At 40.6% G+C, this 22,567-nt stretch overlaps 1 protein-coding gene across 2 annotated transcripts in view; it reads right to left on the reverse strand.

Moving 5' to 3' along the window:
• GRIPAP1 (GRIP1 associated protein 1) overlaps window positions 1-22,567 on the reverse strand; it is a 78,947-nt gene that overhangs the window by 36,014 nt on the left and 20,366 nt on the right. Inside the window, exons 4-14 of one of the 2 annotated variants that reach the window (XM_085899083.1) lie at window positions 16,293-16,319; window positions 15,539-15,646; window positions 15,248-15,380; window positions 12,714-12,805; window positions 11,746-11,826; window positions 10,566-10,700; window positions 9,846-9,941; window positions 7,377-7,472; window positions 6,973-7,185; window positions 5,260-5,373; window positions 3,381-3,458 (exon numbers count right to left, since the gene is read on the reverse strand). In XM_085899083.1, the coding sequence (XP_085755209.1) occupies window positions 3,381-3,458; window positions 5,260-5,373; window positions 6,973-7,185; window positions 7,377-7,472; window positions 9,846-9,941; window positions 10,566-10,700; window positions 11,746-11,826; window positions 12,714-12,805; window positions 15,248-15,380; window positions 15,539-15,646; window positions 16,293-16,319 (1,173 nt within the window). Of the gene's footprint in view, window positions 1-3,380; window positions 3,459-5,259; window positions 5,374-6,972; window positions 7,186-7,376; window positions 7,473-9,845; window positions 9,942-10,565; window positions 10,701-11,745; window positions 11,827-12,710; window positions 12,806-15,247; window positions 15,381-15,538; window positions 15,647-16,292; window positions 16,320-22,567 lie in introns of both variants that reach the window. The other variant, XM_085899082.1, reaches the window with a different exon arrangement.

Consider the following 22,567-nt stretch of genomic DNA (forward strand, 5'->3'; position numbering starts at 1 on the left):
AACCCACTCTGTGGGAGTACCTCCTGTGCAGCTGCCCTTCATGGGGAAGCTCACCAGATGATGGGATTGGGGCAAAGCCTTCAGGACCGCCACTCTTTGATGATAGGAGGAAAACCATGGGATAATCTTCCCGGGTCAGATTGCTGTAGTGTGTGTCGAGGTGGTGGTGAGGTGTCGTCCACCAGACGGCATCTCCTTGGGTTAACCTGAGGCAGTCCCTTCGGGTGGGTGCCTGGAATGTCCGATCCTGAAGACAGGATGATTACCTGTCTCTTATCATCTGAGCTCAAGTATTTGAGCATCAGTATTGCAGCACTCTCTGAGGTTCGGAGACCGGATAGTGGCGAGATCATGGCAGGTGGTTTCACCCACTATTGGTCTGGCACTCTGATGGTTACTATGCCCAAGGAGTTGCTGTTGCTGTGTCCGAGAAGCTGACTCCAATGATAATTGAGGAAACACCGGTCAACGACCGCATTATGAGATGAAGTCGTTAAGGTTAGGGTGATCTCCGAGTGATCTCACCGTGAAGGACGCATTCTAAGCCACGCTCGAGTCTGGTTGATCAGTACTGCAGGCGAGATACTCTTCTAGTATTGGGGGTATTTCAATGCATCGACTGGAACTGATAGGGATAGTTATGAGACATGTGTTGGTCCCCATGGGTCTGGAACTGTGAACCAGAACTGCACGAAGTTCTTTGATGTTGCAAGAAGTCATGGACTTAGGGTGGCTGGTTCATGGTTTCAGCACCCACAGGCTCATCGCTGGACTGGGTATTCCAACACTGGTGGTGTGGCAAAGAAGACTGACCATTTGCGTGTTGATGGTCACTGGAAGATGATCCAGAACTGCAGGGTCCTCCAGAGTGCTCAGTTCCTCAATACCGATCACAAGCTTGTGGTAGCAACTCTGAAGTTGCAGCTTAAATCCGGGAGAATGGTACCATCCCAGCTTTGGCTGGATGTTGGCAAGCTCAAGGATGAGAGGGTAGCTGAGGAATTTGTGAACAGGCTAAGTGGGGATTTGGGGGTGGGGTCTGGGTGCTTCAAGATCATCCTTGATGTTGTCGGTGGATGGCTTGGAACTCACCGAAGGGTAAAAAAGAATTTTGTCTCTCAAGGACACTTGATACCATTGATCAGAGCCACAGGGCCAGGCTTAATGGCAGAGCTGAGCTGTTCAGGGAGTTGAGGCGTAAAACTGTATGTGCGCTGAGGATGGACAAGGAGGCCCATGCTGGAGGAATCTGTGAGGGGAAGAGCATCAAAAAGGTAGTCCACGTGCGACCTGTGGTCAAGTGATTCACGTCCTACTTCCAGGGGAATTCGTGCATTGTGTTCCTCCATGCCCATCCCTCGGTGTAATGCAGTTAGAGCAAAGGGTGGTGGGATCTTGGCAGAGGAGTCCGAAGTGAAGGCCCGCAGGGCCAGTTACTTTGAGCGGCTGTACCAGGCTGATCCACCAACTGTTGAGTTGGATGTCAGGGTTGTTACTATCCCTATTGCTGACCCTCCAATCAACTGTGATCCACCTTCACTTATAGAAACAAGGGCTGCAGTGAACTGATTGAAATGGGGTAAAGCTCCTGGGATCTGTGGCATCCATGCTGAACTTCAAGGCTGGTGGAAATGCTGTACTCATGATGTTGCATGAAATTCTACGCTGTCTCCAATGAGACTCAGTTTTTACTCACACTCAATTAAAACACAGGCATCATCCCAAGTGACTGGAAGAGGGGCATTGTTGTTCTTCTGGAAAGGGAAGGGTGATCGCCAGGACTGCAACAACTACTGAGGGGTGACGCTGCTCTCAGTGCTGGGCAAGGTCTTTGCTCGGATAATTCTCGATCGGGTTCACCAGCATCTGCTTGAGAACTAGCGCCAAGAGCAGTTAGGCTTTCCACCAGAGGTCAATGATTGACCGTATCCTTGCCCTTCGGGTCCTCACCGAACGCAGACGAGAGTTTTGGCAGGGGCTACTTGCAACCTTTGTTGATCTCTGCAAAGCGTGCAATTCAGTGAAAAGGGATGCAGTCTGGAAGATTCTTGGTCTTCATGGGGTGCCACCAAAACTGATCAATCTGATGCCTGAACAAGAGTCTGGTACTGAGTGCTGTGAGATGTGATGATCCCATCTCTGACTTATTTCCAGTTGTTATTGGAGTTCATCAGGGGTGTGCACTGGCCCCCACACTTTTCAGCGCTTCTCTGGACTGGATTTTGGGGAGGATGTCGGATAAATCAGGATGCAGTGTATTGTTTGGGAAGTTAAGATCTCTGACCTTGATTTTTCAGATGATGCAGTCATCTTTGCGGAGACTCTGGATATCCTTTTGGGGGCCCCCGGGGTACTGAATGAGGAGTCGGAGCCGCTGGGATTATGGTTTTCCTGGGTCAAAACTAGGATCCAGGTTTTCAATGACATCTTGGATGCTGCTATCTTGTCTGTACCTGTTTGTGGTGAGGATGTTGAGGTCATGGAGAAATTCACTTACCTTGGCAGTGATATTCATGTCTCTGCTGGCTGTGAGCCAGAGGTCAATGGACGTCTAAATCGAGCCTGGGGAGTCATGGATTCACTGGATCACGGGGTGTGGCGCTGCCAGTCCAATGTGCAGGAGGACGAAAGTCTGAGTCTTCAGGTCATTGGTGCTTCCAGTCTTGCTCTATTGATGCGAGACTTCGGCTCTGACCAGGGATCTGAGACATAGACAATTCCTTTGGTACCTGTCTCTTCGGAAAATCCTTGGCTATCGCTGATCGGACTTGTGTCCAACGAGCGGTTGCTGAGAGAGACTAAAATGAGATTTGTTACCTGCATAGTCCGTGAATGTCAGCTGCGACATGTGGCTCGTTTTCTTGATGCTGATCCTGCTCACCAGATTCTCTCAGCGAGGGAGCCTCGTGAGTGGAGGAGGCCAATGGGCCGACCACTTGCCTTCTGGTTGCAGCAGGTTGCATTAGATAAACATTAGCACAAAAAACCTTTACTGAGTCGAGGCAAAGGCAGGCAATGTTATTCCTGAATAACAATCTGCCGCATTGAGTGGCTTTCACTCGCTAATATTTTGATTTCTATGTTTGTCATATAATATTTCCTTCCCAAGATCCATAGTGTTCACCACACAATCATGACATCAACACAATTACTTTTGTGGTCCTTCTTTAAGTGTGGGATTTTCTGATTGCTTGCATGACAACCAATCACAATGCACCATACCAAAACCAGACTATACTATGGAGCATTTCATTTTTTGCACATGAGATGCGATTAGACGAGTCGATTGCATTTTATACCCAGTTTTTACTTTCTCTCCATAATCATTTCCAATACTGTACTGTTTTATCAAAGAATAAGAGCCCCACTGGTGTTCAAACCTGACAGGTCTGGCGCTGCATCTCCTCCAATTCATGGACACGATTCTCATGCTCCATCTTTAGGCTTTTGTTCAACTCCTAAGGCACAAGTGCAATTGGGTGCACGCAATGTTATTCCTATACTGCACTGACAGCATTCATTTCGGTTCACTGTGCAAATATTGTACATGAAAGGAATCCAAATCAATTAAAAAAAAATATTCAAGTGATTTCCGACACTATGGTAAAAGACATGTTTACGTTTAGTTGAAAAACATGCTGCATCTGGCTGGCTATCAGGACATCTAAAGAATATGCAAGATGTGAGTCAAAGCCAGTTAGGGTTATGAAGACGTTTCTGAACGAAACTGACCTGTCGGAACACATACCGTATTTTTCAGTGAACAAGTCGATACTTTTTTTCCCCCCAAAAGTCCGAGTCTCGACTTGGACTCAAAATCGACTTATCTAAGTTTAAGACATAAATGATTTTTTTTTTTGCAAAGCGTGATTTTTCTGAAATGAATTATATAATTGTTAATTTAAAGCACACTACAGAAATCACTGCCCGGAACGTTTGACTATTGGGTGAGCAATTAAACGTTAATCCGCTCACTGACGCATGTGGAATTATCCAACCCGTAACGAGCACGCACTCACCGATTATTTTGATCCATCCCTTTTAATCCCAATCCTATGTATCCATTCTTACTAAGTCATCTCAAAATGCCTCACGTAAAGTCACGCAAGTCGTACACGGCAGCTTTCAAGTTTGAAGTTGTTAAGTTCGTTGAAGAAAATGGTAAGATATGGCTGTGCACAGCAAATACGATGTTAGCGAGAAATGGAGCCGTTTTAAATATTTTATCTCTATGACAACAAACATGTCGAAAAACTATTTACATTCTGAATTGATCCAAAAGGTCATCCCACAAAGTAATTCAAATAATATGCACAAACAGCTCATTAATATTCATGACCTTGAAAGTACCATAGCTTGCGATGCGTTATGAGTTTCAGGAAGGAATCAACGCCTACATTGTTCTGACTGACAGTTTTGCTAACAACCGTAGTTCATCTAGCTTCGTCTTGTATTCCAAATCATCTTATCTATGAATGAAGGAAATAAAAATAGAGAAATTATCCAATTCAGCTTACACGCCGAAAAATATGGTACACCTTCAAATGGCCACTTAAGGTTAACTGGGAATCAATAACAATGGAAGATTTTGATGGTACAAATCATGACTTCCAGTGGATGAGCAAAAATAACGACAATAAACTTAACCACCAGATGGAAAATCAACTCATTTCTCTTTGCACAAGCAATGTTTAAATGGGCCAGACAACTACTAAATAAATAAACAAACAAACAAACTGAGAAAATCCTTGTAAACTGTATTAACTTCTCTTCAGGGATACACATCGGCTTGCCAAGTTTTCTGAATTTAATTATGGAAGTGTATTTCTGCAAGTGCCTGATGGATCACCTTCGATCCACAGGATTTCATCCTCCTACTTTTTCTTTTTTTCTGCAACTCAGCATCACTAATGCTGTGTGTCCAGGCAATAACTATCATAATTAACCAAAGAGGTTTAACAGACGAGTTTGTAATCCCTGAATGGCAAAAGCTTTTTACACGTTTGCTTAGCTCCCTGCAAGCACCAGTTAGGTTCATCTTCTGCGAGTCCAAATGCTATGAATGATGGATGAATGCAAATGCGATGTAAAACTTGCTCGGATTCATGTTGATGTGTTTGTATTCACTCATGGAAATGCAACCACATTCATGTGTGACAATGTTTAAAAACAAGCCAACTTTTTCACCAAAACATCATGAGAAATGATGCGGGCAATGGATTATGTTTGAATGTCTCATGATGGGAAGACTGTTCTCACCTCCTCCTCTTCTAGTCGTCGTTCAAACCAACCCTTTGAGCCATCTAGAGCAGTTATTTGTGCTTTCAGGCTCTCAACGGTCTCATTCAACGATTCCAATTCCTTCGTCTTCATCTGAAAACCAATAAAGGGTTATGCTTAAAATCCATATAGTCAGGTAGCATATATTATCTACTTCAGAGTCTATGCCAACTATTTTTTCACTGCTTCACCTTCACTAACATATCAATGAATTAAATAAAATTTGTTGTCAATTTTGCAGAGATCTGTTTCACAATATAATTACATATTGAATTTCAGGTGCAACATATCAAGAATTAAAATAATAATAATAATAATAATAATAATAATAATAATAATAATAATAATAATAAATCACAGCACATATCACTAATGCATTTTGGAAGATATTTCACTTAACTCAATGTAAATGAATAAAATCAAGCAACACAGGTTTACTCATCTTGGTGATGTTAATACATGTTCGAAAATGCATTTCAACACATAAATAATGCAAACGCAGGCAGTAATTATTTTCATACATTTTGTATCCCACCGATAGGCTGGATCTGGATCCGGACCTAAACAAAAATCTCATTGGCTTGTTCTTGTCACCTAACCAACCCATTCACATAGTTGTCATAATTCGTCCGCAACTTTTTAAGATATCGTGTTATATATCGTTTTTAGCCCGATCACTCAATGGCGAAGAGTCACTTAAAAATTCTCGGATCTGGATCCATCCGCATCTTTACCAACATCGAATCAATTCGTGCTCGTCACACACCCAACATTTCCACCAAATTTCTTCCTAATCTGTCCACAACGTTTTAAGATACCCTGCTCACAGACAAACAAACAAGCAGACAAACAAGAGAGACAGGGGTGAAAACATAGCCTCTGTCCACCTTCAGTGGTAGAGGTAAACAGTTTGTTCATTTGGAAATCTTCCAGACAGTGTGATTTTTATGTACAACATAGGGACCAAAGTTTACCGGCAAATAGTCAAATAGGGATGAATATCTGCATTTTAGTGTTAGATTGGAAGATAATGCCATACGTTTTCGTAACCATATCAGTCAGTCTCATATACTTGTAAAGGATCTCCGTACACCATCTTCTGGCATATATCTCCACAGTCACATATATGTACATGCCAAATGACGTTTGTAGCACCCACGACTTTTTTCTCAAAATGTTCGCCCCCCCCTCTCCCCATTTTAACCCCTGTCACCCTAAGTCCCACCCACTGGGGCACAAACCAGGGTCAAAATCGTTACATTTCACACGTCCTCCCCCCAATGTTGATTGCATCTACAAATTTTCATTTCAAAAAAAAGTGTTAAAATGTACCCGGGCCATAAATGATACAGCTCTCACACCTTCTTGCCATGAAGTGATCACAACTACCAAGTTTGATGAATTCCTGCCAAACCAATTGGAAGGAGATAGTGTGATGAACGGACAGACAGACGGAGCCCCCCCCCCCGACTTTTTTTTTCTAAAAGTGTAGGGATAATTGTTTCACAAAAATCAAAAGGTTATAATTTGTGAATAAAATCTGCATCAATGATAAAACTGGAAGTAAGTATTTAAACCCAAAGTTAAAATAAAAAATAAAAAATAAAAATAAAAATAAAAATAAAGAAGGCACATTCAAAATATCCCAAATTTGGAAAATGTGACAGGACGCATCATAGAATAAACACAAACCTTTTCATTTTTCAGTTGCGAATGCAAGTTCTCAGCAATTTTGCCGTTCTCTTCGTGCAAATTTCGCAGTTCTTTTTCATACTTTGCCCGAACAACCAGGATCTCCTTTTCATGCTGCAGCTTCACATCTGAAAGTTCGTTTTTGTATTGATTTTTATCTTGTTGCGCTTGAATGGCCAATTCATCCAGCATAGATTTTCTCTTGACAGCAACCTGCACAGAACGAGTTTTTTTTAGTGTAATGAACCTTTTCCTGTCCTTTCAAAATCAGTGTTTAGAAATGGCATCCACACACATATTTCTGTTATTAAGCCGATGTTTTTCAAATATCATGGCAAACGAAATGCTGAATTGGGCTCCTCAGAGTTGCAACAACCATGATGATAAAGGTTAAAGGTTTTTACCTTTTGAGATTCCTCAAGGTCTTTCCACAAAGCAGTCACTTGATCCTCAAGAACCTGTTTTTGTTCTTGATGTAGATTCTGTGATCGAAGAAGTTCCTGTAAAAGAGATTTAAAAATGTGAAAGCAATTTCATCACGAGAAGGACTGACAAAAATGTTTGTCAAACAACCTTTTCTGGGCATTTAAAATAGTTTCTTTTTATGAGAGCTGTTGTAGCGAGTTCTGAGTTCGACAAGCAATGTTGTTTGAACCAAACTAGTGACAAATCATTGGGATTATTTGATTACAAGTCTCATCAATCAAAAACTGTCTCGGCCAAAGTTCACTTCCATACATTTTCTAGGTATTGTAAAACAACAAACAAACAAACAAGCAGTCATAGACTGGTACTTACGAAATCGTCAACTTGACCTCTGACCTTGTCTAATAAAAGCTGTCTCTAGAGAAGGTAGCAACGGAAACCAGAAGTCTCTACGATGATTCTGTACCAAACCATCAAAAATCGAATGTTTTGGATGTTTGACCTCACTGTGACCTTGACCTTTGACCGATTTTGAGCAAAATCTAATCAGCACTAGTCATCACCCTCCTGAATTATGTGGTGTAATTTGACATTGGTAGCTTCTTCCGTTCTCGAGTTATCGTGCCTACAAACAAACAAACAAGCAGTCATAGACTGGTACTTACGAAATAGTCAACTTGATCTCTGACCTTGTCTAATAAAAGCTGTTTCTAGAGAAGGTAGCGACGCAAACCAGAAGTTTCTACGATGATTCTGTACCACACCATCAAAAATTGTAACGTCGACCGAAGCAAAAATCTCTATTTCTCCACGCAATTATTTTATATTATTTTATCAGTCACAAAACCGTAATATTCAGCCATCCACCAACAATCTTTACATAATTCGACGGCTTAGCGAGTCAGGCATGTGACGATAACCTTTATTGGGATAAATATTACTTTTAAACACCATCTTTATCGAAAACACCGTCAGCGCGCACACGCAAAACCTTTACGTGATCAACGTCGCCTCTGCTCAAGTGCCCTGCACCATGTGACGACCCATGACGTGGCAGGTGCAATATTTTTTAAACAATCTTAAAACGTGTCCAAAACATCCGATTTTACCAGAATTTCGACAACCGAGTTTTAAGCGTACTAAGCGATCGCAAAAACTGAAGACAAAATTAAAATCGAAGTTAAAACGAACTCGTAACGTCGAGCGAAGCAAAAATACTCCATTTCTCCACATTAATTTACGGAATTATGTTTGACCTCACTGTGACCTTGATCTTTGACCGATTTTGACCAAAATCTAATCAGCGCTAGCCATCACCCTCCTGAATCACGTGATGTATTTGACATTGGTAGCTTCTTCCGTTCTCGAGTTATCGTGCCTACAAACAAACACACAAACAAACAAACACACAAACAAACAAACACACAAACAGAGGACGGAAGTCATCAATATACTTACGAAATCTTTAGATTTCGTAAGTAACAAACACACAAACAAACAAACAGAAACGGAAGTGATCAATATACTTGCAAAATCTTTAGATTTCGTAAGTAACATGCAAACAAACAAACACACAAACAACAGAAACGGAAGTGATCAATATACTTACGAAATCTTTAGATCTTTCTAAATCTTTAGATTTATCTTTAGATTTATCTTTAGAAATCTTTAGATTTCGTAAGTAACAAGCAAACAAACAAAGAAAACACAATTAATGATTGCACAAGAACGTCCACTTTCATAGATTTCCTGAAATAGCAAGTCGCCCGTGCCTGCATAGGATTCTAAACCTGGTAGGGTTGGAGATGGCAAAAATGCAAATTGCAACTTCTGTCACCGAGCTGGCAAACTGGAAGCAACAATTTGCATGGACAGTATTGCCACATGTGATGCAATTTAAATGCTCCACTGGTGGTGATGTGCTCCATTTGAAACAGTGTATTCGATATATTTAGCTTTTTAATGCCTACGGTCCGTAATAAAAATATGTATTGTTGTCAGTCAGTCATCAATTGCTAATTAATCATCATCTGTTTGAGCCAACTCAGATGCCTTCCCAATACATCAAAGTGGTATTCTTGATGTGACTATCACTTTGATGTATTGGGACAGGTTTGTGTGTCCCAGTGACCCGGAGAACTATACTGGTGGGAGCATTATCTCCTGGTCGGTTTAACCAAGCCAGACAGGTGAAAGGGTAGGGGTCAGATAAAGAGTGGTCACACAAATAGGACGGATGAGGTTCTTTAGCTTCTCAGCAACTTATTTAGTGGATGGTACGACAAACATAAAACCACAATAGCAGGAGTTGCGACCGCGAGTGTAATGTAGCAACTCGAGTAGATCGAGTGGCATATTAATAGTAGGATGCAAAGAAAATCTAAATGCGAAATGCAGTTGAGTTTGAAATGCAAATTTTCTTTATTTCAACCTCTCAAATATTTTACCTTCTGAGATTCTTCAAGATCCTTCCTCAAAGTAATTACTTGATCATCCCGAATCTGCTTCTGTTCCTGATGTAGATTCTGTGATCGATGGAGTTCCTGTTGAGGAGATTTAAAAGTAAAAGTCACCAAAAATAAAAATAAAAACACTTGAATGTCTTTAGCACAATCAGCCATATTTTAAGTGCATACACTCTTGATTCTGGGAGGTCGGTGGTTCGATTCTAACACTGGCTGAGTAATACAAAAGACTTCAAAAATGGTATGTGCTACTTCCTTCCTTGATGTTTATCATTTAAACAACAAAGCAGAGATAAATCCAGTGGGTCAGCATCCCAGGAGGGAAGGGGGAGGAAACTTCTCCTTAATTGGCCTACTGACTGCGGAGAAAAAAAAGTGACGTCACAAGATGCTGTTGCCAGCCCCAAAAGTGAACTGGGAAGTTACATCCCCAAGGTTAACAGCTGTATTCATCTCGTGCTTAAAGTCAAGTCATGTGTTGTCTGGTCTCTGTCTTCTTATGTCTGACAGCCTTGAAACCGATAGAGGAAAAATGTGCACAGATCAAAATGATCGCGGCACAGTTGGAGTTTCGAGATATAAAACCTCTCCACCCTGTGTGTCCTGATTTTCATGGAACATTTTGTTAAAAAGGAGTCTCATTTTGAAAAAGCTCCGGCCATGCAATTAAGGATAGTGCAGTTGCAGCAACCAGGTTATCACCTGCGAATTCATGTTCAGAGCTTCATTCTGTACCAGTAGTTCATTCTTGACCTCCTGCAGCTGGCACACCTCAGAAGTCAGACTCGAGTTCTGATCTTTCAAAATCATGATTTCTTCCGTTTGTGTTGATTGAATCTAAAGAATTGATCAAGTTAGCATCAAGCAATCACTTATATCATCATACCAGAAGATCACATTCTTGAAAGAAAAACAAACCTGCAAAGATTTATCTTTTCTCAACAAATGATCTCATTCTACAAACCAAGAATTACTTGGGGGAAATGTAAACGTTTGCAAGTATAAAATTTGAATCGGGAAGGAAATTAACATGTGATATCAAGTAACACTTCTTCCTCTCATTCTTATTTGATCAAAATATTACATGGCGAACATTTCAACTTAAGGATCTGATGAATGCACTGCACATGTGCGGCTGAAAGGATGCGATCTATTAAACATGTATATTGTTACCTCAACATCATGCAATGTAAATGCAGGGTGGTTACCAACATTATTAATTACAAGTCATCACCTGAGATTTGATGTGCTACACATACACCTTATTTCAAGTCAGAGCATGGACAAGCCTTGACTGATGTTCAATAACAAGGGTTGGTCAATCTTTATGGGTATGAATTGCATTGATTGTAGTGCATCTTGTGTATGCAGCACAAAGCTGCGTAGCAGCATCATTGGCAGAGGGTGTGGCTTTGCCGCTGATGCAATGCCCTCTGTGGGTTCGGTTAGGAATTTGGCCATGGTGCCGGTGATAGCTCACCGACTCTGTGCAAAGGACACCATGGGATCTTTAACGTCCACCGACAAATGACGGAAGACTGGATTCCCTTTTAACGTCAATCTGAGGGACAGCACACATTTACGAATCACCCTGCCTGTAAAACACTGGGAGGGCAGGTTATAGCTGGGTGTGGATTCAAACCCAGGCAAAACAGCTTAGACGTCTTAGAGGCAAGTGTGCATACCTACAGACTATCCTGTCAGCCCATTGTCGTGCTGATGGAGTATTAAAACCCAACACAAACTCTGAGTAGGGTGTACCGTCACAGCTATAGTGTATCTCAACTGATTATGTTATTAGAGCAGTGGACGTTATTGTTGAAAAAAAACAACCTTTAAAAGATAAACTATATTTGTCTGTGATAATACCATTAAATCAGACCTGTTCCAAGGCAGCCATGCTGATTTTCAATGCTTCGTTATCAGCAATCAAGGTATGCATCCTCTCATTTGTCTCAGCTGTCTGGGGCACAGCATTAACCACAACATCCAGTACCCAAGGTATTACATCATTGGACGAAACTGGATAATATAAAAACTTGACATGAATCAACCCCTCCCATCCCAGACCAAAAAAAATAAATAAAAAAATGAACACTTGAAAAGAATTCACATTTTTTTTATGTTTCTACCTTTTATGACTTTCACCTCAACTGTTTTGTTCCTCTTTGCTCCCGTTAATGGAACCGCTTTCGTGAAGCTGTTCAATCCCAGTATTCCCTTTTGGGCCTCAAGCAGGTAATGCATCATCTCATGTCCTCTCCATCCTTACCTTCAATCTTTTATACCCACATCCGATCTAACATATATTCTTCTGTGTTACAGACAGTGCTGGTTCTGCCAAAACAGTTTTTGGCCTGTAGTCATGCTGGGCGGTTTGCCATCCCTCTCCCAGTAGTAGATAGGGAATGAATTTGGACTTTGGCCATGGTGCCAGCGAGAGCTTGCCTACTCTTTATCAAGGACACCATGGAATCTTTAACATCCGCCAACTAATACAGGCCAGTTTAACGTCCATCCCAGGGACGGCACACACATGGATAAATCACCCTGCCTATGAAACACCGGGATGACAGTTTATAGCGAGATGTAGATTCAAACCCAGGCTAGAGAGCGTACCTCCAAACCATCCTGTCAGCCCTTAGCCCATCAACCCTCCCTAAGTTTACCCTCTTACTTGCAGGTTAGTGCATTTCCTCTTTTTCCGTTCATACTTTCCCTATTGTGTTAATTTGTTGCCCCACTCTGTTAGTTGCTCTTTTACCCTCTGTCACCTCGCTCTTCCACGATCCTCAATCTTGCAAAAAAAATAAATAAAGAAATCAAAATAAAAATGGCTCCTTTTACCACCTGTTCCTCAGATGCACAACACCTCGCACACAATGCCCTCTCAGCAAGCTGTACTCCTTCTGATGGAGGTGCAGCAACAGTATGTGTGTTACCTGCAAATAATAAAACAAATGATTGGACCATGTGATAGACTTATATTTTCAATCACCAACAAAGTACTCATTTAACGTTAATCATCCCAATAACTCTATCATTTCAAAATCTCCACTTCTGCTTTGCATTCAGACTTCTTCCGTATGCTAAACGTGACATGACTAAAAACTAGAAAGGCACTCGGTAGAGCACATACATCCACCATGCCAGTGCCTCATCCAGGAGAACATACCAGGCCCAATAAATTTCTGTTTTACATGCTATACACTCTACAATATATAGTTTTTGGCCCCATCTCTCAATGGTGAAGAATTACTTTTAGAATTAAAAATTCTCATATCCAGATCCAGATTCTGATGTTCACCAAAATCAAATAAATTCGTCCTTGTCACACACCAAACACATCCACCAAGTTTCGTCCGAATCCATCCACAACTTTTTGAAATATCCTGCACACAAACAAACAGAATTTTTTGCAAGTTTACCGCCGTTACCGCAGAGCAATACACACAAGTTATGGATCACATCCGATTAATTATTTAAAATAAGGGAATGGGTCGAATTGGGATACTAAACATGAATGGGTCAAAACATTAGGCAGGATTTCTTTGATGAGCTTCAGGCGTTACTACAAAATGCACAAACATACGATGTATAAGCACAGCTTCAATTGCTCCCAGATTAAAACAAGGACAAATGTGTCCAAGAGCAGCGTCCTAAAGGTTTTGTCGGCTAAAAAAGAGCAAAAAAACAACAACTTCTGATATTTCGTCACGTGCCTTGATTAAGCCAATAGCGAGACCAGTCATAGTGTATTTACGTATTTACGAAATATAGTGTATTTACGAAATAAATAGTGTATTTATGAAATTACAATATATTAAATGGAATAATCTTTAAATAGTAGCGTGAACTTTTCGAAACTTTAAAGCAAATGTCAGAATTTATTGAAAAGTTCATGATAGATGCTCTCAAAAGGCACCCTCAATGCGAGGATGTGTACAGGTGCTTAGGATTTAAGGAGATCCGGATCGTGTATGTAAAAGAGCTCAGTCCTAATATGAAGGTTTTGTCTTCACAAGAAGAACAACAACAACGCCGAGCTCTCTTAGAGCAGCGTTCGCTATGCGAGACGCTGCTAAAAAACAAAAAACAAACAACGTGGGCGATGTACAAGCACAGCCTCGTTTGCTTCCAAAATAACAATAGTAATTTAAAAAAAGATAAAATAAAAACGCGGGTGGTGTATTGGCACATAACACTGGCTTGATTACCCCATGCCTCGAGAAAAAACAACTCTGGTTATGTAATGAAGCCAAAACATGGCTATTGCTTATGTGCATGTATAATACATCGTGTTTATATAGCTTGGATAGATTCCAATTCCACTAGGCCATGAAGGAATTATCCTATCCGTCGGAAGGCTTGAAGCCTGGAGCCGACACAAACTGTGTGCCTCAGAACACCTGTGATGCTGATTGGCTGCAACATTTCCACATTTGATAATGCTTTTAATAGTCACTTTTGATCTTTTTCACAATGAAGAGAAAACTTGTAGGGAAGTCATGGCAATTGTGAACATAACACTTCTGTTTGGAGCCATTTTACCTCACGTCCCGCGGAGCCTATTATTTAATTAGATCGGGTTAGGGGTGAAAAAAAATAAAAAAAAAAATCGCTTTTTCCGAAAAAAATATTTCCGATTTCAGTCTAGATTTTGACAATTATTTAGGCCACGAGTCCAACATGGAATCAGACTTAAAATATCAGTTTTTAAAGCCTTGAGAAAATGTCATTATTAGCCATCTTAACATGGATATAATATACACCTTAACACAGATTTTGCCCAAGGCAGAAACCCCCTTTGGGGGGAGGGGGGGACAAATCAAGTCGCTACAACCTCCATTGTGTGACCCTTAGTCCTCCTGTCAAGTTTGGTTGAGATTGGATCAGTAACAACCGAATGTATCGTGGTCAGAAAGACAGACACAAAATTGCGTATTTTAGTATGATTACATTAGTTATCCATGTCTGCTTGTGTCCTTAATGAGAACACTAAAAACAGTAAGTTTCCTGTTTGGAATGATTTTCAATTTGGTTTGAATGCCAGACAAGCAGACAGACCAATACAATTCCCTTACTCCTCTCTGTGCACACACAATCGATACGAGATGCCGTACAATTTGCCAAATTCCGAGCCAAAGTACTGCTAAACTGCAAGTTTGTGTTCCAATTAGTGTTCCGATTCATGTTCCATTTCGGGTTCAATATATAAAACATTCACTTGAAATGAAGTTGTTCCTCGATCATAAACTGACGTTTGTAGACAGACAAAGTGAACTAATTGCTTAACCCTAGTTTTTGCTTCGTGTGCATGGGGTAAAAACAAAACATTGCACCAGCCACCTTCACTCTATCCCCATTTTCAGAAAGTCAAATACCTTCAAACCCTTGCTCAAGAACCCAGTTTTCAGGCTGTTGTCCTAGTCCTTCATTTGAACTGCCATTGGAAGTCTCACGCTTGCTCTTCAAAAAAGAATTTTCAGCTTCCATTTTTTCCAGCTGCCCACAAATCTGAAAACAAAGCTAAGAGTTTATAAATCATAGCTGGAAAGTTGAACTATACATACTACTCAGAATAGATTGCTTTTGTCGAGATGATGAAAATCTTTACCGCAAGTATACAATCCTGCCTCGTACTGTTATAGGAAGAGCGAATATAGAGAGCGTACCCGTGTGAGCTCTTGAAGAAGGGTAGAGTTTTGGAGGCCAAAATCATCTTCTTGGCTTTTTAGCTTCCCTTGTAACATCTTATTCTCACTCAGCAATGCCTCCACCTCCTTGATGAAAGGAAGAGGAAACGGACAAACCGGTTAAGGACGCTTCAAGCAAAACCACCTGCTTCATTCAGTATCAACATCAGATTCAATCTGAAGCATGTACCAAACACCAGCAGCAATAATATTCATTAATAAGTATGCCTTATAGATAGATGCAAGATAGATGCAAGGGTGATAGTGGCGTACCGAGGAAAGAAAGGGGGATAATTCAAAATTCCACAACTATTTGCAAACAAATTAATGATCTGAATCATAGCATCAACAGGTACACCTAAAAAGGTAGTTATCCATGTATGTATGGCTCATTTTAATGAGCCAAAACAAAGAACAGCACCACAACAAAATCAAGTGATGCATTACAAAGTGGTCCATAATAATCAAACCATCTGATTTTGTTGGTGGTGGTGGTGGTGTTGTCCAACAGTTTAGTAAAAAAAAAAGAACAGCAAGTTCTTCAAAAGTATGTCAAAAAAAGTGGGACACGTGAATCCTAAGTGATTAATGCCATATTGTTAATCAAAATAGAATACAAGTATAATATTATATTGGATCTTAAAAACAAATTTCACAATGTTGAATGATTTCAAAAGATGGGGGAGACGTTAATGTAACATTCAGACAGAAAGAGAGAGAGTTACATACATACCTGTGCTTTCCGGCTTTTTGCAATTGTCTATAGAAATTGAAACAAGATCAGAAAATGTAAGCAAATTGTACAAATGTTCCCCACAGTGAATAACATCATTGTAACTATTCAGCATAGATCCATCCATCCATCCATTGGGACCATACTCTGTGCAGAGCGTTGGTGCTGCCTAAGCAGTCTCCTTGGCTATTGGGTACAATCCTGGACAGGTCGCCACTCCAACACAGGATACCAGCAAGCTGGCACTCATTTTGCCGACCTCAGAAGGATGACAGGCAGAGTCAACCCTATCTGGTATTAATTCAATAGCCAAGGGGGATTTGAACTCAGGATCCTCAGATCCCAAGCCCACCACCGTAACCATGAAGCCAACACCAGGCATATTCAGCATAGATGAAACACAAAAAGTCCCACGATCTATAGAAGACAGCACACCTTCTGTAGTTTTACAATACTTCCTTATAATAGCTGGGAGGAGGGGTTGGAGGTGGGCACAGAAGGGTCATTTCTGTTCTTTAAAACGGCCATTGGGACAACAATCATTGCATGTACTGTAGTGTGTATGATATTGTTGCAGTAAATTTGGAGTATTCTGTAAAGTTGATTGATTTATTTATTTAGCCAAAGCCGAGCGTAGCGAGGCCATTTATTCCCGACAATGAAACGCCCTGCAACCCACACCTGCAGAAAATTGATATATATATATATATATTTTTTTTATTTTTTTTTTTTTTAATGGAATGCCAGCTGCATTTTCCATCCAATCATCATGTAACTTGGTATGAAGCCAGCTTTTACCATTGCACACATTTCATATTTAGTCAACTTGGTTGTGGGATGGCTTTGAAGACTATAAAATACAAGTTGATGAGTCTTTCCTTAGTGTTGGGAAAGGAGGTGCACAGAGCACACTGCACAAGCGCAAGCACACCTACACTTGCGCAAGAGATAGTTCGAGCCCAAATTTTCTGAGCCCAAACTGAAAAAGCCAGGGACTTTCAAATCAATTTCCCACAATTTTCCAGGAAACAATTTACCAGGAAGAAACACTAGCTTGGACTCAATTTGTTTGAAAGCTTTTCTCAGCTCAAGCTTGAGAAAATTAGGCTTGCATTATCTCAACTCTATCATACGTGGCATGTCAGTGGTGTGGCACAATAGACAACATAGAAGATAATGAGCAGTAAAATATTATCCTGAATTCTGTGTTGACCGGAACTTTAAGTGGAGTCCTTTTTCATCTCATTCACACAAGGACCTCGGCTGACATGACACAACATTGTCAAAGATGGCTGTGGACGCTTATTACAAGTGTATTACCTCCGCTACCAAAGGTGAAGGAGGTTATGTTTACACCCCTTTCTGTCTGCTTGTTTGTTTGTCTGTGTGAAGGATATCGCAAAAGGTTGTGAACGGATCCGGATGAAATTTTGTGGACAGGTTGGGTGTGTAACAAGGTGAACTGATTAGATTTTGGTGAAGATCCGGTTCCGGATCTAGATACGAGAATTATTGAATTTTCAAAGTGATTCTTCACCATTGAGATAAAGGGAAAAACTAATATATAGCACGATGTCTTAAAAAGTTGCGGACGGATTCTGATGAAACTTGGTGGACAGGTTGGGTGTGTGGGAAGGACAAATTGATTCGATTTTGGTGAAGATCCGGATCCAGATCTGGATATGAGAATTATTGAATTTTCAAAGTGATTCTTCACCATTGAGAGATAGGGCCAAAAACGATTAGTACTGTATAGCACGATATTTCAAAAATGTGTTGGGCCCGATATGTTCTCGTAAATCAGGCATTGTGTGTTGGAGTTATGCACTCTTCAGAGTGCCCTTCTCGTTACCTCTGTTAAGGCCCAGTCACACCTTGACGTTTTAGCCAGCTTATGCCGATTTTTGGAAAATTTGTCTAAAACGCTGGTACATGTCGAATACGTTATGATAAGTTTTGATAACATTGAGAGCACGCTGAAAAACACTGCCATACGTCGTTGTACGCTGGCTTTAAACGTTGTACTTTTCGGTTGTCCTCAAATTTTCCATGCTTGAAATTTTAAGACTTATGCCAGCGTATGACTCACACGTTCCGCATAACGCTGGCCATTAGTTGTAGGCACGTCACGCGATCGTTGACACACATTACTTGTGAGTTACTCATAAGTCGAAACACGTCGAGGTAATGTTTAGCGTTCCCGAAACTTATTTCTAACCTATGAGTTACGTGTTGTACTCACGTTACGCGATCGGTGACACACATCGACACACGTTACTTGTAAGGTGCTCATAAGTCGAAACACATCAAGGTAATGGTTAGCGTCAGTGCTCCAGACTCCCTGTTTTTTTTTTTTTTTGGTTTTTTTTTTTTCTTCCTTCCTTCGGTATGATGGTGATTTTGACACTTCGATTTCTAGTGCGATTATAATATAATATAATTAATAGGCTGCCGCTCAACGATATAAATTATAACCGCACTGTACACTGAACACCGCCATACCGAAGAAAAAAAAACCAGGAGTCTGGAACACTGACGCCTTGACGTGTTTCGACTTATGAGCACCTTACAAATAACGTGTGTCGATGTGTGTCAACGATCGCATATCGTGCGTACAACTTATTCCCATCGCATGCGGAGTGTGTGTCATACGGCAAGTACGTCGTAAAATTTTCAACATGTTTAAAATTACAAGACGTACTCCATTTAATACGACGTATGATAGCGTACTTTCGCGTTCTATTCACGCATACCAAACTTACCCATACCGTATTTGACGTGCGCCAGCGTTTTAGACGCATTTTTCAGAGGTCGGCATATGCTGGCAAGATCGCCAAGGTGTGACTGCGATGTTGACACTTCCATTTCTGCGGCGGTTATGATTTGAATCGTTGTGCGGCAGCCTTTTCATAACCAACGCCACGTCATCGTCGGCGATGCGTGCAGTGTGCTATGTCTAAGTTAGACTATCATTGGGCATAGGTTGTGAAGGCTGACAACAGGTTCAGCATTCGTTGGTATAAGTTATCGAAAACACAACGAAACGTTCTGTGTCCGTTACTAATACGTTATGCATAAGACCAAGTCGTTATGAATACGTCCAAATCTTTAAAAAAAACATCAAAAGTTCAACGTAAGCCAGCGTTTTACATACATTTTAATACGTTGCCATTGCTGGCTAAAACGTCAAGGTGTGACTGGGCCTTTACTGAAGGTGGACAGAGGTTAAGTTTTCACCCCTGTCTGTCTGTGAGCAGGATATCTCAAAAAGTTATGGATGGATTCGGATGAAACATGGTGGACAGATTGGGTGTGTGATAAGGACGAATTCATTTGATTCGATTTTGGTGAAGATCCGTATCTGGATATGAGAATTTTATTTTTAGCGATTCTTCACCATTGGGGAGATGGGGCCATAAACAATATATATATTACTAGCAGGGTATGCTTACACATTGTAAGCAATAACAAACCATGCTTCCCCATTGTCTCAGGTCACTCACCTGTATTTTTTCTATTTTTTTTCCATTCTTTTATATTTTAATTTGCGGATGCTTTCCGACAGTTCTGCGATTCTTTTTTCCCCCGGTGTATCGACTTCGATGTCCTTCAGCAGGTGAAATTTCAACTTTCAACGTCACCCGGAATGTACCAAACTTTAATATCAGTGAGTCAGTGCAGTGAATCAGTCAATGAGTCAGTGGTTAGAATGAGCTTTATATATTAGATATAGGATGATATCTCAAAAAGTTGTGGACAGATTATGATAAAACTTGGTGGATGAGTTGGGTAGGTGACAAGAACAAGCCAATTTGATTTTGGTTAAGGTCTGGATTCAGATTGAGCCGATCAGTGGCCTACAAAACATAAAGTGTTCAGTGGGCTACAAAAAGGAGGAGGTATGTGCTTTACTGAATGCCATTCTAGTTCATTAGGGTTTAGGGCTTGTGAAAGCTGTTGCACAAATCATTCACACATGCCCGCAGACATTAGACAACAATGAACATGACGGGTTGTTTTTTGGGGGGGGGTCAAACATCAGTCAAACACAGCCGGTGACCTTGGAGGGAGTGACGTAACTTCCTGGTGCACTCTTGATGCTGGCAACCCCATATTGTGATGTCACTTTAGTCTCCACAGTCATTTACCTCCCAGACTCTAGAACCACAATGTCCCCGAGTTTGGTCATTTTCTGCTCAATCATACGGAATTCAAAAAAGTACAATGGAGTTTTCCCGCTGCAGGGTGCACGGGTACTTCTAAGCTTTAAATTGATCATCTGCAAAAGCAATGTGGATAAGTGCAGAAGTACTCGACTGAATAAATCGCTAAACTCGACTATTCGTCCTCAGAGAGACCATGAAAATGTTTTGCGACAAAATCACGATATAATCCAGATATTATTGGGTTTCTGAAGTAGTACCTCTCTTTCCCACATCAATGTCATTCTTAGGATTACTCTCATATCAATAGCATGATAATAAATCTCATTAACATTCAAAATAAAAACACTGTGGAACATCACCACTTTCACAAATATTCATCATCTTCACGTAATTGGTGAATGTAGAAATGATGGAGCAATGATCACGACAGGCAAAGGGAGCAGTTATGGTGATATTTTCATTGCATTTTATGGCAGGGATGGATTGACACCAGTCCACTTTTAAAAGCCCGGTTTTGACTTAATGGTTAAGGTAGGGTTAAGCTCTTAGGGTGTCAAGTTTGAGCTACTGCTGTTCTGTTAAACACCACCAGGTGGGTTGACTCAGCCTGTCATCCTTCCAAGGTTGGCAAAATGAGTACCAGCTTATTAAAAACGGGAGGGACTGTGCCAATGGCACAGCAGTACTCCCAGCAATGATGCAACCAGCAGCCGTAGGCTGCATCCTAAATAATAATAGTGCAATTTTGATTCTTAAAGAATGTCAAATCTATTTACGGTGAAATCCATCCAATTATCGACCGAGAGGTGGGGTTTTCTAAAACGGATCAATGATCGTTTAAAATTATTCCGAAGAGAACATTTTCATAGACTTGAGGGAAAGTGGTTCAAAAGCATAACCACAGATTTTTTTTAAAGTACAATGGAGTTTTCCCGCTGCAGGGTGCATGGGTACTTCTAAACTTTAAATTGATCATCTGGACAAAATGGAAAACAAATAAGAAATTGGACTGTATGACAAAATTATTAAATTAAATTGCTAGTCACAAAAATCGCTGGAGTGGATACATTTATGACTTTTGTCGCATGTGTTACATATAAACAGAAAAAAGGTTTGTTAACCGGGCGTCTACATGGACAACTAGAATGGCACTCGTAGAGCACAAACTTCTGTCAGGCTGAACAGTTAACATTTTGTAGCCCACTGATAGGCCGGATCTGCTATCTCTCAATAGTGAAGAATTAATTTAAAATTTCTCGTATTCGGATCTTCACCAAAATCGAATCAATTAGTTGTTGTCACACACTCAACCTGTCAATCACATTTCATCCAAACCCATCCATAATTTTGAGATAAAAAACAAACAAACAAACAGGGGTTAAAACATAATCTCTGTCCACCTTCAGTGGTAGAGGTAATAATGATTGATAGTTCTTCAATACAAAACAGATAAACAGTCACAATACTCGACGGCTAATAAAAAGGCATAAAAGGAAGTGTGCTCCCTGTAATGACACAATGTGCAGCTGGTGTGTGTTCAAGACAATTGGCATGGCCTCACTCATGAAGATAATTTTAAAATCAACTTTTCACAACACGTGTCATAGCTCAACAACGATTTTTACTTGCAGCTACGGGTTGATGTCACAATGTGACATTCCAACTCGGATAGCGGTAAAACAGTCAGTCCGAAGACAGCGCTGCCAGAATCACTGTGGATCATCTGACATGATCAAAACGGCATCCTCAAAGCAGAAGCTGTGCTTTCATGAAGATTTTTAAGGATACAAGCCTGATGTCATCTTTCATGGACATATATGTATAAAGCCCGTTTATAAATACTTATCTGACTTTCGCAGGATGTCGACTATTTGTTTGAGTGCTCTTCACCTTGTATTTCTATTACTGCACAAGTTTTATGACGTGCATAAAGACACGTCCAAACTTGCACAAATCCATCACAGACATTTTGTCTTCCTCTGACCACAAAATGTCTGACATTTTGAAATAAGCACTGGTTACATGAAATTGTGATTCGACTGGTTGATACAAGAAATGACATCGTTACGAACTGGTAAAACGACGCGGGTAGACAAACAACGGTTTCAG

This window comes from Eptatretus burgeri, chromosome 10, assembly GCF_056783735.1.
Source record: "Eptatretus burgeri isolate ZD-2024b chromosome 10, Ebu_testis_v1, whole genome shotgun sequence".
Taxonomy (NCBI): Eukaryota; Metazoa; Chordata; class Myxini; order Myxiniformes; family Myxinidae; genus Eptatretus; species Eptatretus burgeri.